General features: G+C 49.4%; 1 protein-coding gene across 1 annotated transcript in view; it reads left to right on the plus strand.

Moving 5' to 3' along the window:
• WDFY4 (WDFY family member 4) overlaps nt 1-14,474 on the plus strand; it is a 290,100-nt gene that overhangs the window by 201,240 nt on the left and 74,386 nt on the right. The window contains exons 45-48 of the mRNA XM_034663601.1: nt 2,675-2,823; nt 7,600-7,720; nt 10,205-10,290; nt 11,779-11,841. Of these exons, the coding sequence (XP_034519492.1) occupies nt 2,675-2,823; nt 7,600-7,720; nt 10,205-10,290; nt 11,779-11,841 (419 nt within the window). The remainder of the gene's footprint in view (nt 1-2,674; nt 2,824-7,599; nt 7,721-10,204; nt 10,291-11,778; nt 11,842-14,474) is intronic.

The following is a 14,474-nucleotide window of genomic DNA, read 5'->3' on the forward strand; positions in this document are numbered from 1 at the left end:
GTACACTCTGTGTCTCGGGTGCTAAGAATGTTCTTCTCCTCCTAACGTAAGGAGGGCATTTTTCACCTGGGAGTTTTATCTCCCGCTTTCAAGGGGAATAAAAGGGTCAGCCAGAGTGCCCTTTCTGCACCTGCTGCTTTTTAAATGTCTTTGACTCAAAATAGTCATGACACACTGGCATATTTTAGGGCGGCACATCTGCTGTCTGTCAATACAACGAAGAGGTGATGGTGCTTGCCTCTGGAGGAAGCTCTCAGCGAAGCCGGCGGGCTCCATTCAGTTGCCTAAAGTAGACGTGTATCCTCAATCCTTCCTATTATTATTATTGCTTTTATTGGTTTTGCCGTTTGTCTGGTAGCAGTTCTTGTTAATTCTACCAATTCTTGCTTAGATTCCCTACTTCTCTTTTTCCTCCCATTTGTCTCTGCAACCATATCCCAAGCCATCTTTCTTCAGTGGACCACAGAAATAGCTACATGAGTGATCATGTTCCCTCCACTGCTGGCTCTTCTGATCTACTCTGCACCCAGCAGCCTCTTTCAGAAATTGAACCTTCCCATGGCTTCCTGTTGCAATAAGCATAGAACCCAATAGCCTTACCAAGACATCCAAGCCCCGCCCCCCCAACCCCGGATCTAAACATACCTACTTCTCAACTTCAGCTCAGCTAGTGTGACCTCTTTTCTGCTCTCCAGATCTGCCCCTCCTGCCCCTAGGCTCTGGACTGGATGTTCTTTCCCGTCAAATGTCCTCTGAGTTTTCCATGGCCGCCCCCCTTCCATACATCAGGTCTCAGAGTTTGTCTAAAATAGTGTCCCCTTTAATCTTCTCTCTTCCTTGTGATCACCCCACTTTTTCTCTCTGAACACATATCATCATTTGTGATAGTTTATAGGTTGACATGCATGCTTACCATCCATCTTCCCCCCTGGATTTTAAGCCAGGGTAAGGCTTCTTGTTTGAGGGTAAGGTCCTTGATTATCTTGTCCATCTCTCTAGCTTCGAAGCCCAGCTGGCATGTGGTAGGTGCCGAGTGCAAACTTCTGAATAGATGACTGTCTGGATGAATGAACAAGTTGGAAATGTGTCCATGGTGAACGGTGGCTCTGCCGGGGGTTTGAGGGCTACCTCCTTTGACAAGGTGGATGCAGGAGGGGCCAGGGGAGGAGGCTCGGGTTTTACGTATCAGGACTCTTAGCAAATCCTGATTTAGGAAAAATAGTTCAGAGATGACTGTGGGTCATGCTTATCTCGGAACAAAAAACCCTTGGCAAATCTTCACTTTCCAGCCTTGGCCCGGACTTTGATCCCATTTGATGCACAAGTTAGAGAACAGGGATTCAAGGCCTGCTTTTCCAATTTCATCACTGTGGTCCCAGTATTGCTCCCAACAGTGAGCAGGGAGCTTAGCTTCAATCTCAGGCTCTGCCACTTACTAGGTGACTGATCTTTGGTGAGACTCTTATCTCTGGGACCTCTTTTTTTTCCTCCCCTGTAGTAAAATCTCCCTTGCCTGATTGTAAGGATTATATTGATTAGTATGTATAAAATGTTTACAATGGTTATATGTCAGATAGTAAAAATAAATAAATAAAAATAAAAAAATCAGTTCCTCCTTTGTGTAATTGGAATTATCACAGAATTACTGTGAGAAAATGTTGGCCTTGGCCTTACTTTTGGTCCATTTGGGCTCCTGTCATCTAGAATTCATTTATCTCCTCATTTGTTCAGGGATTTATTCCATGTAAAGACCCACTGAGTCCTTACTTCATGCAGAACTCCAGGTCATACCAACACACTGTCCCAGGTCAGCCTCCCTGGGAAGCCAGCTCTGGGCCAGAGTGTGCACGTGGGACATTCACTGGGAGTGACAGCCACAGGGTCGTGCAGAGGGAGAAGTGCAACTCTGATGCAGTCTCAGCCAAGGCCTCAGTTGATAACATGAGAGCAGGAGGTATGGGGTGGAATTGAGGCACAGGGTGACTCTTCCTGCCCTGCAGAGACCAGATGTTGGGTAGAGACTGCCACCGGAAAGGGGGCGTGCCCTGTGGCCAGGCAAGCTCTTTAGCACAGGTGTTCTGGAAAGCTGTCAGCATTTCCAGCTGCTGAGAATGAACCTGAGTCTGAAAGGAGGGGTCTGGGGGGAGCACGTGCCTCCTCTGCGTACACCTGGACAAGCCTTGGCCTTGCAGAGACAGCCGGACCAGTCTCACACTGGTGGTTCTGGATAGACTTGTTCCAGTCCTGGCTCAGCCACTTATTAGCTGGCCCCCTGACCAGCTCCATTACCTCCTTAACTGAGGGATGCCTGGGACCCTGAAAACCTTCTTCGTTGTTAACCACAGAATGTTTTGCATGGCTGTGGAGGGGTTTAAAACGAGAGGAAGGTTGTCCGTGTGCTCAGTACAGCCATGAATACTCATCCGTGTGTCTTGGTGGGGGTGGGGGTGGGCTTGGGTAATTCAAATAACAAAGCAGGGTGTTGGGTGTAGAAATGCCACGTAGACTGTGAAGGGCGGGGCCGCGCTCAGGCAGTGGCTCTGTCCCTCTCTCCAGGTGCTGCTCTCACCTCCAAACTCTCAGTGGCCGCCGGTCGCTGCCTTCGTGCCCCCCATAGGAATGGTGGGCGTGCGTCACGTGCACATGGACTGACTCTGACACTGTCTCCCTCCAGGTGACACAGAGGCACTCCCTGGTGATCGTGCAGGGCCATCTGGTCTCGGAAGGGGTCCTGCTCTTCGGCCACCAGCACTTCTACATCTGCGAGAACTTCACGCTCTCTCCCGTGGGGGATGTCTACTGTACCCGCCACTGCTTATCCAAGTGAGCTCCCGACTCTCCCAGCACACGCTTCCCCGAGCCTCGACTTCCTTCTCAGCCACCCCTAGTCCTACCCCTCCCACCTTGGCGGTACTGTGGGCTTCAGTTTGGGCCTGAAACTGAGCCATGAGAAAAAGCAGAAGAACCTAAAGCCATAGGCATCCGTGACGCTGGCTTCCCAAAGCTAGACTCTGGAGTGGGTAACAGGGAGGCAGCTCCTCGTGCTCCGTGTGGGATGGAATGCACCTCAGGACAAGGGGCAGCTCTCCTTAGGTTGTTTGGGTGATTGAATCCAGTCCCGTCAGCTTACTCATTCAGCAGCTTGTCGATTGCTCATTTGGTGTGAAGCATCGGGCTCTGCCTCTCTTGCTGAGTGAGAAACACGAGTGCGCTCGGCCGCACAAACAGGTTCTTTTGGAGAGAGTGTGGAGCACCCTATTTTCATGGGACAAAATATTTGTCGCGGGAGGACTCTTCTGGGCTCGCAGTGGATGACATGGGGCTAGTGTGCTGAGGGAGGGCTGCTGGAAGACATGGACTGAGATCTGGGTTTGGAAGGATGGATGAGATTTGGGTAGAAATTTGAAGAGTCGTTTTTTTTTTACACCAACTAATACCAGAGGTCTTTGGCAGAAGATTCAGAGGTTCTTCTTTATAATCCAGTATATTTATTCTGTTCGGGTTCAGGTAGCTCTGATTCTCTTGGGTTTATAAAGTGCAACCACTGAACATCAAAGTGACTGTGTTCACGCTTTTGCTGGGAGTTCAGTTGTCGGCTCCTGTGTTTCCACTTGATCATCACATCTGAATACGTTTGGATGAAGACATCTTGATTTTTCTGGCTAGCGAAGGTTCAAATGATGACAAGACAACTTCTTAACCCAGTGGCTCTCAAACTAATATCAAGTCACCTTGAGGGCTACTTAAAACAGACTTCTGGGGCCCCCCTTCACCCCACTTTCTAGTTTGGTAGGTCTGTGGTAGGGGCTGAGATTTCAACTATTTCGCAGCTGAAGCTGATGGTACCGGTCTGGGACCACACTTTGAGAACCACTGTTTTAGACTATCGACAGGAAAACCAGAGTCTTAACCTGCCAATAACTAAGAATTTTAACGCCTGGTTTTCATATCATTTCCAGCCTATGGCAGGAAGCAAGAGTTTAAGGAGTGTGGAAGAGTAGTATATCAACTCAGTCTCCCTTGATTTAGACTTGCTCTAAAATGCTTGGCCTTTTTCTTTCTGCTAATTTCCATCTTTTATTCATACCAAATGTTCACCGATTGCCGTGAGTCTTCTGTGCTTTTCCAAGGCAGGAGGAGCATAATTAATACTTGGCACATGCATCCCATCTTATTGCTCATGTTTTATTGATACTGATCAATACGGACAATGGGTCTGCAGACTCGCGTTTCTGAGAGCTGATGAAAGCTTTCTACTCTACCTCTATGCATGGGATGCCTGCGTAATGACTTGTAGGACCCATTGCTCCACTCTCGGCCTCTGGCTTAAACCGAGGTCGTGTTAGATAAGCTCTTATTGATTAGGCAGACTGTGTTTATGAGGTGCATCTAGTCAAGATCAAACTGACTATAGCTGCATTTTGATAGAAGCCCGTTGTCAGGGTGTATGTACTCACTTGATTCGCAATGACAAAGGAGCCTTCCCGTGTCTGGAAATGTACTTTTCTGGAATGCAAGTAGGAATGGAGTGAGAATGGATTACTACCCTGGAATATCATTTGGGAATTGCTTAGGTAATTTTAGTCACCGGACCTCAGAGAAGTATGTGTTAATCAGACAGTGCTTTCTATCTGAGGTCTTGTCTGCTGCCCTAAGAAACTGCTAGCTGTCATGGAGATGTGGTTCTCAGAGACTGGCTATTAGATCACGTCAGATCAATGGGGATTAAGTCTTATTTTGACCACGGAGACTAAGGAAGGCACATAAATAAGCCAGTTAAAAATAAGGCTAACGCAACCCTGAAATGTCTCTCTAAAAGACTGCCATTAAATTGAGTATAGTTGAGCACTAGACCTTGAAAGAGGCTCTCAGATGCACCATAAAAATATCCCAAATAAAACTCAGGAACAGTGCAAATCCTCCAGCCTTAATCGCACTTGCGTACTTTGGAACTTTCCTCAGAAAGTGAGAACCTTTCCAGAAGGTTTATTTTGCTTTTATTGAGATCCCCTGTTGCCTGAATCAAATGACTATATTTGTTTCCTAAGGCTGTATAACAAAGTACCAAAAACTGGGTGGCTTGAGAAAACAAATTTATGGTCTCCCAGTTCTGGAGGCTGGAAGTCCAAGATCAAGGTGTTGGCGGGGCCGTGGTCCCTCCACAGCTCTAGGGAGGATCCTTCCTTTCTCCTTCTAGCCTCTGGTGTGTCCCTATAGCCCTCAGCCTTCCTTGGCTTGCAGATCCGTCACTCCAGTCATGGCCGCCTTCTCTCTGTGTGTGCGTCTGTGTCCAAATTTCCCCTTGATTTAAGGATGCCAGTCCTATTGGATTAGGGCCAAATACCCTATTCCAAAAAAAAAAAAAAAGAAAAGAAAAAGAAAAAAGTCACATTCTAAGGGATTGGAGGTTTAGGATTTCAACATATCCCTCTTGGGGGACACTACCCAGAATAGTGGGAGGCAAGTTCACAAAGTACATGATTGGATTCATTTTATGGGAATCCAAGCCACCCAGCTGGTTCTTTGTGATAGGGTGTGATGTGGAGATAGTCTCCACATCAGTCACAGCAACTCTGAAGCGTCGTTGCTCTGTTTAAGTCGATTCAACAGATCCTCTCTGGGAATCTGGACTGTGCCTGGTGCTGTGGTAGACTCCATAAACACAAAGAGCCAAGTCAGATGTGGGCTGAGTCTGGGAAAGAGCTTGTGATTGATTCTGGGTTAAATTACAGGTGTAAATTCTGACAACAATTGGATAACTTCAGAAATACTTTCAAACATTTTAGTCTGAAATCCCCACTTTGACTCTCAAAGACCACGTCAACCAATAAGATTATCACTTAGGTTACTGTGGTTTCCCTAGTTAAGAATATTAAAAATTACACTACGGCCACTCTGGAAAACTTGCAGATGTCATGACAGCTGTCGGGCAAGAGGGCTGTGAGTACCCTCCTAGAAACCATGGCCACAGCTCTACCTTGAGAAGAACATACATCAGGCCCTCCTTTCTATTCACTGGCCTTAGGCACTCGAGTTCTGACTTAATGCACAGAACACGGGGAATACAGCGTTGGCCAAGAGACGCAGTCACGCTGTGTGTGACTAACGCTACGTAAGACAGGACTCCAGTCTGGACTTATATCAGTGAGCTCAGTGATGTTTTTTACAGTTTAGTCTTCCCAAGCATTCGGGTCTGTCTGAGCATTCCTGCCCTAGATGGTTATTCATTCCCTCCAAGTAGGAGAAAAATGAGTGCATGCCCTCCTGAAAGCATTTTCCAGAGCATTGCTCCTCATGTCACCAGTGTCTCAGAATGCTGGGTTACAGGATCAGTCAGCACAGAGGACGCTGAAAGGAGGGAGCTCACAGGGGGAGCTCCGTACGAGCCAGCGAGCCTTTCTGCCTCAGAGGAGAGAGAAGGGGTTAGTGAATGAGCTTGGGTTTTAGAGTCAGAAGACCCAGGTTGGAATCCAGTTCCACGTGACCTTGGAAAAGTCACTTCTCCTCTTTGCTGACCTGTGTGACAGACCCATGTCTCTGCTTCCCCTAGGAAGCATGGCCCGAAGGCCAATTGGCCTGCTGTGCAGGCCGGGTGGGGAGGGCCACCCTCAGAGCTGGGGTGGGGAGGAGGCGGAGTGCCAGCTTCTTACCCACTCCTGCCGCCTCGTGCGGGTGCAGGGGCTCTTCCAGCTCTTGGCTCTTTGGATCTGTGGTTGATGCGTAGGCTTCTTGAGGGCTGAGCTGCCCGGGCTGGGGAGGGGGGGCTCTAGTTCTCAAGTCCTTAAAGGGCATTTGACCAGAGCTTTTGTAGCCATGCACACAATTTAAGTTTGCTGCGTAACTCAGAGTAAGTCCCTAACTGAAATCAGTTTTGTTACGTCCCCGCTCATTGGTGGTGAAAAGCTTCATTTGGTTCCCTAAAGGTGTTGCCGTCACTCCCAGTGCATGAACTGTCCTCTTGGGACTGAACTGGAGTCCATTTCATGATTCTCCCTTTCTCCCCTCTCCCTGTCTTCCCAAGGGGAGTCATTCTGACCTCCGAGAGGGCTCCAGGCTCGGGGCCGGTGCTCTGGGGGCCACCACCGATGCTGTGGCCAGTGTCCTTCAGCCTGCCGGCTCTCTCAGCCCACTGCATATGTCTTTGGGGCTCAGGGGTGGCTGGGCCACCCCAGGCCCACGATGCCGAAGCCACACTGAGCACAGGTTTTTTATGGAGGCTGCCTCTTCATCTTTCTGCCCTTGCCTTCTGGCCTGAAATTTCTCCACGTGTAATGGGGTCTTTCACTCTTCCCCACCCCCTTGACCCACGTTTGATCCCCGTACCCAGAGAAACTTCTTACACTCACACCCTGTGCCACTGTCTGCCTTGGAGGCTGTCCCCTTGCCTGGTGACACTCGTGCCCCACCCTGCTCCAGGGAAGGGCTAACAGAGGCAGCAGCTCAGAAAGGGGTCAGCGGGTCAGCAGTGCTGGCTTCCCGAGCTGGCGGTGATGGCAGCCCTCCACCCACAGTCTGCAGAACCAGGCGTGGGGCCGTGCGGCAGGAAGCGGAACAAGCCCTCCATATGCCCTCTCACTGCTTGTCCTGTCTCCTCTCCAGCATCAGCGATCCATTCATCTTCAACATGTGCAGCAAAGACAGGTCCTCCGACCATTACTCGTGCCAGAGTCACAGCTACGGGGACCTCAGGGAGCTCCGACAGGCACGCTTCCTCCTGCAGGTAAGCCCCGGGGAGGGGGCAGGTGGTCCAGGTGCTAGTGAGGCCCCATCGGTGAGGGACACACTCTGTGACCCTCTTCACACCTGTGCACAGCCCAGTGCCCTTTGGGACACATCTGTGAGTGTGACTTATGTTGGGCCTGGTTTCCTGGTTGGCAGTTTTGACATCTGCTTCACTCTCTCCCCAGTCCCTGCTATTTGGCTATTGGAACCTTCTCTCTCTTGGTGTGTCATTTAGGACCCCCCTTTGCTTTATTTTCCCCTTGACATGCCCCAGAGTGGTCTTGAAGATTCTGGAACACAGGACAGGGCAGCTCCATTCCCTCGTGGCAGTGCTGATGACTATGAGTCGAGGGTCAGCCTGCCCTGTCTGAGAGTGTGGACTGCCTCCAATGACCTCCACCCCTGCCCTTTGCCCTCCCCATAACCCAACCCATCTCCAAACTCCTGGGCATTTCCTGGGCAAGTAGTTTGGAGATCTCCTGACTGTCCCTGCCAACCAGGGTCCCAGGGCTTCACCCAGTGCCTCCAACGGCTCACCAGGGGCTAAAGGAGTCAGTTTCCTTCAGAGGCGGGGCTCTGCCACCAGCAAGGCACAACCTAAGGCTTCTCACTTGAGTTGCAAAGGGAGGAGCCCCTGCTGGCCTCAGGCACATCTGGTCTCTCCCAGCCCAGCCTTACTAGTAATGAAGCTGCATCTGTGTCCAGATGGCAGGCATCTGTCCCAGGCGGCAGGCAGAGCAAGAGAGGAGAGACCACCCTTGTAGGAGGGGAGGGGCCCCGTCTCTCCTCTACCCTTTCTGTAAGGTCTCTGTTCCACAAAGGTTGGGGCAGTGTTTGGCCCTAATCCACCTAGTCATGAGTGTTTTATTGGTTCAGGTCTCTGGGTCTGTAATTCAGCATGCGATGCTTCTGCCGTGGGGCCTCCTTACAATTCTCTGAAGCTCAGGGAGGCCTTTCAGGGGGGCTCGCTCTAGAAAGGACCTGTGAGCTGCTGCAATCCGACCAGCCCTCTTCCTCCCTCTCCACTGATCTTTCCCACAAAGTGTCGGTTCTCATCTTGCCTGACACTCGTGCGCTTCTTTGCAAGGAGAGTGAGCGAGAAGGGGACAGCTGGAAGAAGCCCTGCCCCGAGGGTTCTGGGATGGGCAGCGTGGGCCTCATCCTGACCATGGCCCTGCCCCTGTAGCGACCACACCTTGTGTCTTCCACCATTATATAGATAGCACTTAGCACATTTTTTGGCACATCTAAGTACTCAAAATTATTATTTTATGATTTTGCCTACCTTATAGGTTATATGTGGTACCACATAGGTTTCAGCAAGTGCGTTTCGTCCCCCTCAGTAAACAGTGATGGTTTCCAGATGTTTGTTAGCCTGACAGTAGTGGAAAGGAGAAGCGGGAGGGTGTGTGAGCATGGCCAAGTAGGGTGGGATTTGGGGGAGGGAAGAGCTCTGTGAGCAAGGCCCCCATTTCTCTTGGGTTCTCCCAGGAGAAAGTCAGATCTTGGCTACTCAAGGCTGCCAGGAGAAGCCATTATGTCTACCTTGATCATCTGTTTTGCCCAGTATTTAGGTTTCTATTTGTAGAAAAACATCCGAGGCCCCTGCATGCAACCCCCAGCCAGAGGCATTTGCGTGATCATCACAGATGCTTTGCCTCTGCTCAGGAGCCTGGTGAACTGGACTTTGAGAGCTCACTTCCAGCCAGGTGGAAGCGGGACCTGCCTCTGTTGTTGGAGGCAGCGCCCCCTCTGTGCCTCCGTGCCCGGGGCCTCACCCCTGCCTCCAGCCCTGGGAATTGTCTCCCTGACCCCATCTCATCCCTGAGCCTCATCCTCCATGTAGACTCTCTCTGTGGCTGTTCCAAGTCTGTTATTTACACAGCTTGGAATAGAAGGAAGGGAGACAGCGAGGGAGGAGAGAAAGGAAAAAGAGAGGAGATTATGTAGAGTTCATTGAGGCATTAACAAAATACCCTTGCTAGGTCTGCACGCCACATCAGATTGGCTCTGCCAAATGCGCTGGGCAAAGTGCCCGGCGCCTGCAGGTCTGGAGGTCAGCACACAGCGCTGCCCAGAGGGCAAGTGGCACCCACCCAGCCAGTGCCCCTAATGTTTCTGAAAGTGTGACTCTCTGGTTCAGGAAGCCAAACTCGTGACCCAGAAGTGAAAGTGTCTGAAGGTATTACTGGGCCCTTTCCTCCCTCTCTCTGTTCCAGGCTTATCCTGGGAGTGGGGCTCTTGCTTCCTGCTTCAGGCAAAGGAAGTCTGAGGCCCCCTGCCCTCCTACCCATTCTGCGGGGACTCCCCTTGTCACCATCGCCAAAGTCTTCATACCCCCTGGGGAGGTTGAAAGAACCAACCAGGAAGGGTTGCCTGAGACAGAGAACCAAATGACCCTTTTGGGGGGTCACCCATTGTGGCCTGGGGTCTCTCCGTTCCAGGCAACTTCAGCAGCAGTGAGAGGGGTTTCTCTTTATAGGACATCGCCCTGGAGCTCTTTTTCCAAAATGGATATTCCAAGTTTCTTGTCTTTCACAACAACGATCGGAATAAGGTCTTCAAAAGGTAAGGGTTTGAAAATCCTCCAGGAAAAATGATCATGAACTGATTGCAGATCAGAGACGGCTCTGCTCTTGTTCTCAGGAGCACTGTTCTCAACCCACAGCAAGCAGGATTTAGGTCAGACACAGGAAGGACTTCCTGACCTACAGAGCTATTAAATCATGGAACCAAGTACAGAGAAAGATGCAGAAATGTCTTCCCTAAATCCTGGGAAACAGGCTCCATTTCATGGACTGAAGTAGTTTAGGACAGTAACGACGAAAGAGGGAAGAACTTACACAGACACAACACATTTAAGAGGCTAGCTGTTTAATGGGCCTTCCAGAATCTTCTGGCTTTGTTTTTTTAATTTTCCAAATAATTTTTTTTGGCTTAATCTTTCTTTTTGATCCCAGTTGCCAATTTTAGTTGTTCCAATTTCATATTTCACTGGAAAGAATTCCAAACAACTGATTTCCCCCGTTTTCATGGAACATCTTTTTTTTTCTTAAAGAGAGAAGCCTGTTGTTTTAGTTTAACTTCTTTCTGCAAGTAGATGAATCAATCGAAGAAATTGAAGCTAGTGTTTAAATGTTTTGAGACTAACGGTTATTTTTTTCCGTCATTACTAAAGTTACAGACAAACAGATTTATGGAGAATCTAGAAGGGCCAGTGAAGGAAGGCAGGTTCCTAGCCACAGACAGAAAACACAGAAGGTGGATCAGCGGAAGGGGTGGGTCAGTTCCCCTTTGGGCTGGGGGTTCGAGGTGCTATTTGACACCCCCATTTTGAGCTCAGAGGTTCTAGCCTTGCCTTCCTATTGGCCATGGCTAGTAACTGGCGCCACGGCCAGCTGCCGGATCCAAAGGGCAGGGCCAGCATGGGGAAGACGACTCCTGCAGAGAGGCCGTTGCCCCAGCTCCGGGCACATCTCCATTGCCTGTGGGCCTTCCTGCAGGGCACTTCCAAGGAGGGCTGTTACACGGCCTCCTAAGGCTTTCTTCAAGTTCCATTTTAGACCAAACCAAAGAAGTAGGCAGGCAATGCAGAACCTCACATCCATCTCTTCCCAGGATTTCTGTGTGTTAAACACAGTTTTGCACAGTTAATCCTGAAGTTTTCTATACCATAGCTCAGGCAGTGAATGGTGGTCAAACCATACCCAACCCCGCCTCAAGGAGCTTAAGTTAGATGGCATTTTCGTGGTTGCCCAGATTGGCAATGGAATTGTCAAGTGCCTGGCCCAGCCTGCCAAGATGCATCGTTTTTATTGTAATGAGTGTTTTATTGTTGTCTTTTTTATTAAGGCTAAAGTGTGTAATGCCAGGGGGTGCCGCAGGCATGCCACAGAAGTACACCCGGGTCTGGTGTTCATGACCTGGGGGGGCAGGATGGAGTAGGGGAGGGGCAAGTATGTACCCTACCTCTTGACTGACACCAAAAATGTCTCCCTGGTGGTAGAAGAGTCTTGACTCTGCTGCTGGAATGATCCTTTCCTTTTTTTGGTTTAGCTTCTGCTCTTTCCAACCCAGCTTGAAGGGGAAAGGCGTCACAGAGGAGCCCCTCAATCTAAGGTAATGGCACAGGCAGGAGTCAAGCCATGCTCTCTGGGCATGACACTGGCCTTGCTTTGATTGTTCTCATTTGTCTGATCCTACAGTGAGGTAGTCTTGCCAAGAGCACATCTATCTACCTTTCCCTTCATTTTTCTCTCTCTCATCCTCATCCTTTCAGCCTCCTCCTGGGGTTTCTTCTTGCAATTAAACCTCTACAAAGGGACTTGAAATTCCATGTGCTCTGTGGCTTTTTCAGACCAAAATGCAAGAATCGGCCCTCTGCCCATGGTGGGCGGGGCAGGTTGCCTGGTGTGGTGTCAACGCAGGCCCAGCCTTGGTGTCAGGACCCAGGCGGGGGCTGTGAGCAATCCCAGCTTCCTATATGAGACTCTCCGAAAGCTTAGAAGCTCAGTTAGCATATGGTGGCATGTGGGTCAGATACTAACTTACAACCCTGTGATATGGAGCACCTTGCCAGGGAATGAAATGCTTACAGCCTCCTCCCTTTACAAGTACCCAGTTCTCTGGAGGGCTCATCTGGGATTGGTAAGTGCTTTTATTTCAATTAGGAATGAAATGAGGAAGAGAGATGGTTGCTGGTTTTTCTCTAGGAGTTTATGTCAAAAGGGGTGTCCCCAGGAGATTCAAAGTATTTATAGTAAAAAAAAATATATTTATAATGAGTATGGAACAGGTTCCAGCAAGTGCTTCCCAATAATTTATCGATAGCTTGTTACGTGTGGCGGTTGCTGCTTGGCAGAACAACAGGCAAAGTACCCAACATCGTCCCTGTCCTTACTCGTTTCCATTTTCTCGAGGAAGGTAGAAGGAAGCAATTTCAATGAATGAAATACAAAGCATATTAGACAGTAAGCATAAGTGTAAAAAATGAGGTAGGTAGAGCAGGGATTGAAATCTTAGGCTGGTAAGGGAAACCCTCACCAAGAAAGCAATATTTGGATTCAGCTGTGAACAAAGTGGGGAGAGGAGCTATGCAGGTAGCCGGGGAAAGTGTGTTTCAGGCTGAGGGAAGAGCAAAGCAAAGGCCATGGTGGGGGTGGGGGTAGGGGAGCACAGTGGGCTCAGCTGAGACCAGAATGCTTGGGGCGCAGGGAAGAGGGGGGAGAGGTAGCAGGGGCTAGTTCATGCAAGCCTTGGGGGCTGCTGATAATGGTGTTGGCTTTTACTCTGAATAAATGGACAGTATTGGAGGAATGATGTGACCTAACTTATATTTTAAAAGAATCACTCTGGCTTCAAGAATAAGCATCGTAGGTCGAAGGCAGAAGTGGGAGTCCAGTTAGGTGGCTTTGGCAGTAATGCAACCGAGAGATGCTGATGCTCTCGATCGAGTTGGGGGGGTACAAAGATGGTATGAAGTGCTCTGTTTATGGACACGTTTTGACGCCATGTCTGCTAGGATCTGTTGACAAATCAAGTGGTGTGTGTGTGTGTGTGTGTGTGTGTGTGTGTGTGTGAATTTAAAGATAAGACCAAGGGTTTAGGCTTGAGCAATTGGAAGATGGAATGGGAAGACTGCAGAACGAACTACTGCAGGGAGTGGGATAGCAGGAGCTCAGTTTGGAACATGTTAATTTTGAGATGCCTGCCAGACGTCAAGGTGGAGGTGTCATGTAGGCCAGTGGGTATATAAATTTAGAGTTTAAGGGAAAAGTCCAGGTGAGATGGAAACTTGGAATCTGATGGCTATGTGGGCCTATGGGAACAGGATCTTCCAGGACCATTCTGCACCTGCCTGGCATAACCCCAGCACAGCTCCAAGCATGGAGGCCCTTGGGAAATATAAAATGGAAAAGTTCTGGAGTCAATTGGGAACAATGCATAATGCGCCAGAGAAAGGCTTATCTAAGCTCGTGGAAGGTGAGCTTTGACAAAATGAGGAAGCCCTGGTGGAAGCACTGGTCCTAGGCGCTGGGACCACCCAAGCAGGGACCTGGTGAGACAGTGTTGCAACAGCCAGCAGTGGGCTTTGAGATTAAATTGATTTGGGCTCATAGTAGGTGCTCGATAAATAGTGTAATTCCTTCACTTAGTTTTAGCTTCACTTGCTGTATTTGTAGGCGTGTATATGGAACAATTGATTAAAAACAGGTGGCTGTCTGTGCTCCCAGACCTTGTGCATCTCTCCTCGACAGCTCTTCTTCTCCCATCAGCCACACTGGACCTTCAGGAGTTCCAGAGAGGAAAGGGAACAGTGGCCCCCAGCCTTCAGAGGGCTGGGCTGGTCATTGCCCCATGCCTAGAGCAAACTTAATTATTTTCCATTTGGATTACTAAAGGCAATGCCAGATCCATAAAGTAAGTCTTGAAAAATACCCATCTTCTTTTCAGACATTCTATGAAGCTTGAGCTTCTCATCTCTGATAGAAGTGTGCAGTTCGTTCTGAGAGTTTTCACCTAGCCCAAGAGTCTTGGCCTGTGCTATAGGTTTTTGTATCTTCAGCTCCCAGCTTTTGAGAACTGATTTGGCCTCTCTGCAGGCCATTCCCTACATGTAGGAAACCTGAGCTTTGGGGTACCAGAGTTTTGCCTAGAATTCCCACGACAATGGCTGTCTCCATAACTGAATTCCAGGAAGGTTCTGTGGGCCTGGATCCTAAGTGGGAAATACTTGCAAAGTCTTGGATGAA

This window comes from Ailuropoda melanoleuca, chromosome 6 (genome assembly GCF_002007445.2).
Source record: "Ailuropoda melanoleuca isolate Jingjing chromosome 6, ASM200744v2, whole genome shotgun sequence".
Taxonomy (NCBI): Eukaryota; Metazoa; Chordata; class Mammalia; order Carnivora; family Ursidae; genus Ailuropoda; species Ailuropoda melanoleuca.